Below are 3,168 nucleotides of genomic sequence, written 5' to 3' on the forward strand. Positions count from 1 at the left end.
AATAGTATTTAACAAAATTAGAAGTGAAGCATGTGACTCCTTAATCTAGTAAAATAATGACACCCAACAATGCTATCAGGATATGCTATAATCCTTCCCAGGTATCTCTCAGATGTGAACCAAACAAGCTTGTTATGGGGAGCAAAGGTGGCATACTTTTGTATTAATTCAAGAATACTAAATATGTAAGCATGTTGAATGAAGAACTATTCAAGCAGAAACTTTCTAGATTATGCAAACTAGCACAGAAAAATAACCATGTTGGGTTGAACTGAGGAAGAGAATCACAATTTTATTATTGCATAATACACATTTGTTGTAAAAAAGAGTAAAACAGACCAATCTTGGTTGCAAATAGATAAACTGACACGGCAGCACAGAAAAATCCCTGCAATTGGAGCTTTAAAGGCAAACTTTTATGGAAAGGAAGGACTTTTTTGGACCAAGCAGGGGAGGGTAACCTTCTCTGTTCTTAACAGAAAGGACCCTAGATATAAAACAACTTTTTGAAAGGATTAGGACCAAGATGAGAGTGACTTCTTTTGTTACATGAATGTCTGATTTTGTCATAGAGAATAGTGAAATTTGAGCTGCCAACTTTCCTAGAATAACAATGTCCATCATCACTTGTATAAGTGTAATCTTGGTGTGTTTCTCCCACTCCCCTAACAACCAAATTCCCTTGGATAACCATAGTACCCTGACCATCCTGCACATTTTCGACAGACCTCTTTGAAAATCCATAAGCCGAGCTCCTAGACTTGTCCACGTTAAATCCCAAAGTAACATTTGAAACGGATAAAGAAGTATCATTATCCTGATCTACCTCATCTGTGTTCAAGTATAGGGAAAAGTTTCTGTGTGTGTCCTGAACAAAGGGTGATGGAAGGTTAGCATGAACACTGTCATTGAAAAGAATCAGTTGCTTCACAATTTGCTTATTCCCATCTTTCGCCATCACCATTGAATTGTTGTAAACAAAGTCTTGGACAAAACTGGTGGTAACATTCCCATAGGAGGATCTTATCCAACCACTAGAAAAAATGGACCTCCTTGCACTAGTCCAAAATTTTCCATTCAAACCTTCAAAGTCAGTGACCAGAGACTCAGCCAGAGGCTTGACAACAAGATCCAAAACTCCTCCTTCTGTCTTACTGCTCTTCCAATCCAACCAAATATGCAAATTTGCGTCCACAAACCAAAGATTCAAAGCGTTCGTCACGGTGAACCCCACCGAATGGCTCTTCCCATCCAACAAGCTCCCCAAAAGTGGCGTGATCTCAATATCATAGGAGGGAAGATCAAATGAGCCAATTCCAGTAATAGGCCTCCACAAGAGGGGATTAACCCCTCCAGTGTAGATCACAGTAAAAGGCCAAACTGCACCCACAACCTTCCCATCAAGAGAAACCACAACCTCCCTAAAAGGACCACTCCCAGGCACATCGCTGAGGTTGTTGGCGATAAGATATTCCTCAGGAGGGTTACCGTACCAAAACTCATCCCTCTCATGAAACGAAACATACACCTCCAACACAGCCCTATAGGCATTCTGGGGCACCCTAAACTCCTTCAAACCCTCAGCAGTGGAATTGTCAATAACAAACCACAACCCATCATTCAGTGGGGGGTTTCTCGAAATGGGCAGGACCAAATCAGCAGGAACACCACCCCCAAACGCCAAAGCTCCGGCCTTTGAGTCAGACCCATCACCAAAACTCTTTCTCACAAAAGGGTAAAAGTGAATGGTGACATCAACATGGTAAACCCCAGTGTAGGTTTTATCCACCACGTTTCCCAGAAACACAGCAAAGGTTTGGTTTTGGGGATTCAACAACAAAGAATGGTACCTTGTGATGTCCTTGTGGACACTCCAAACAATGCCAGTGGCTCTTGGCTCTGCAGTGCAGCTTCTGAGAAGCTCAACCCCACCAAGCCACACACCGAAAATGCGATCAAATTGTCTTCCTCGGCAAGTGGCCTTCCACTCAAGCACGATTTTGGAGAAAGTTTTGAAGGGGCAGTGAGAGGGAGGGGTGTAGTTGGCCAGAACTGGGGGTTTGCCATAGGTGAAGCCAAAGTCGTGCTGGAGAATGTGGTGAGAGAAAGGTTTTGTTTTGGGGAGTTCAATGGGTCTTGTGACTTCAAAGTACTCCGTCGGTGGTGGAGGGTCGTCGGAAGATGTGAATTCAGAGGGAAAATCAAGGGCGTGTTGCTTGATTTTGTAGAGACTAGAAGCAGAAATGGAGAGAAAATGGGAGAAGATGAGAAAAACGAAGAGGAGGAAATAATTGTTCATGTTTGCTCTATGGAGTGATAATTGCTAAGATGATTCTAGTTCGAGAGTTGTTCCCTGCATATGAAACAAAACAAACAAGTTAAAAAGGAGACTTTCCTTCTAAATTGTTTTGCATTTTAGGAAAATGCATATTTATATTGTTATTTCACCATGTTAGTCAAGTATTGTTTTTTCATTATATTCTTACCTAATTTTTGTGGAATGAAAAAGGTAAAAAAAAAAGTAACTAATATGAAATATAAAATGTATTAGAAAATCATATATTAATATATAAAACCTAAATAGTATAGCATTTTTTATTATTGAGAAACGAAATAAAATGGAAGTAACGTAGTAGTGCGTATTATCCATCAATGTAATGTGAACTTTTATTTGTGATACAATAAATTTATAAGTGACAAAATATGATAGGTGATATAATATAAAAAAAAAGGATTTGGTTTGGGAATGTGAATAGTATCTGAATTCATTCATTAATTAAATAGGGTACGAATATAGATAATATTTAATTTTTTAAATTTAAGATATGAATAAAGATGAGTATCATTTTAATATTAAATATTTAATAGTACTATATTTCCTTTTTAATAATTTTGTTTTTTATAGAAAATTATTAAATTAATATTTGGAGTAGTAAATAGGGTATACACGATCCTGATTGGAGATGGAAGGAACAAAAATTTGATACTGTATGGGTAGGTATATTGAGATAGGATAGGGATGAATGCGTGCGTGACACGTTTTAATCTCTTAATTTGGTTGGTGTGAACTTCAGAAAATAAAGTACTGTAACAACAATTAATTGCCAACAACATGAATAACTATAATTAATTGCCAACAACATGAATAACTATACTTAGTTTTAAAAT

General features: G+C 37.8%; 1 protein-coding gene across 1 annotated transcript; it reads right to left on the reverse strand.

Moving 5' to 3' along the window:
- Positions 1-266: 266 nt before the first annotated feature.
- Positions 267-2,409, reverse strand: LOC137824757 (peptide-N4-(N-acetyl-beta-glucosaminyl)asparagine amidase A). The gene has a single exon (XM_068630434.1). The coding sequence runs from the start codon at positions 2,297-2,299 to the stop codon at positions 488-490; it is 1,812 nt and encodes a 603-aa protein (XP_068486535.1). The 5' UTR covers positions 2,300-2,409; the 3' UTR covers positions 267-487.
- Between the last annotated feature and the right edge of the window lie 759 nt (positions 2,410-3,168).

Source organism: Phaseolus vulgaris, chromosome 11 (genome assembly GCF_000499845.2).
Source record: "Phaseolus vulgaris cultivar G19833 chromosome 11, P. vulgaris v2.0, whole genome shotgun sequence".
In the NCBI taxonomy this organism is placed as follows: Eukaryota; Viridiplantae; Streptophyta; class Magnoliopsida; order Fabales; family Fabaceae; genus Phaseolus; species Phaseolus vulgaris.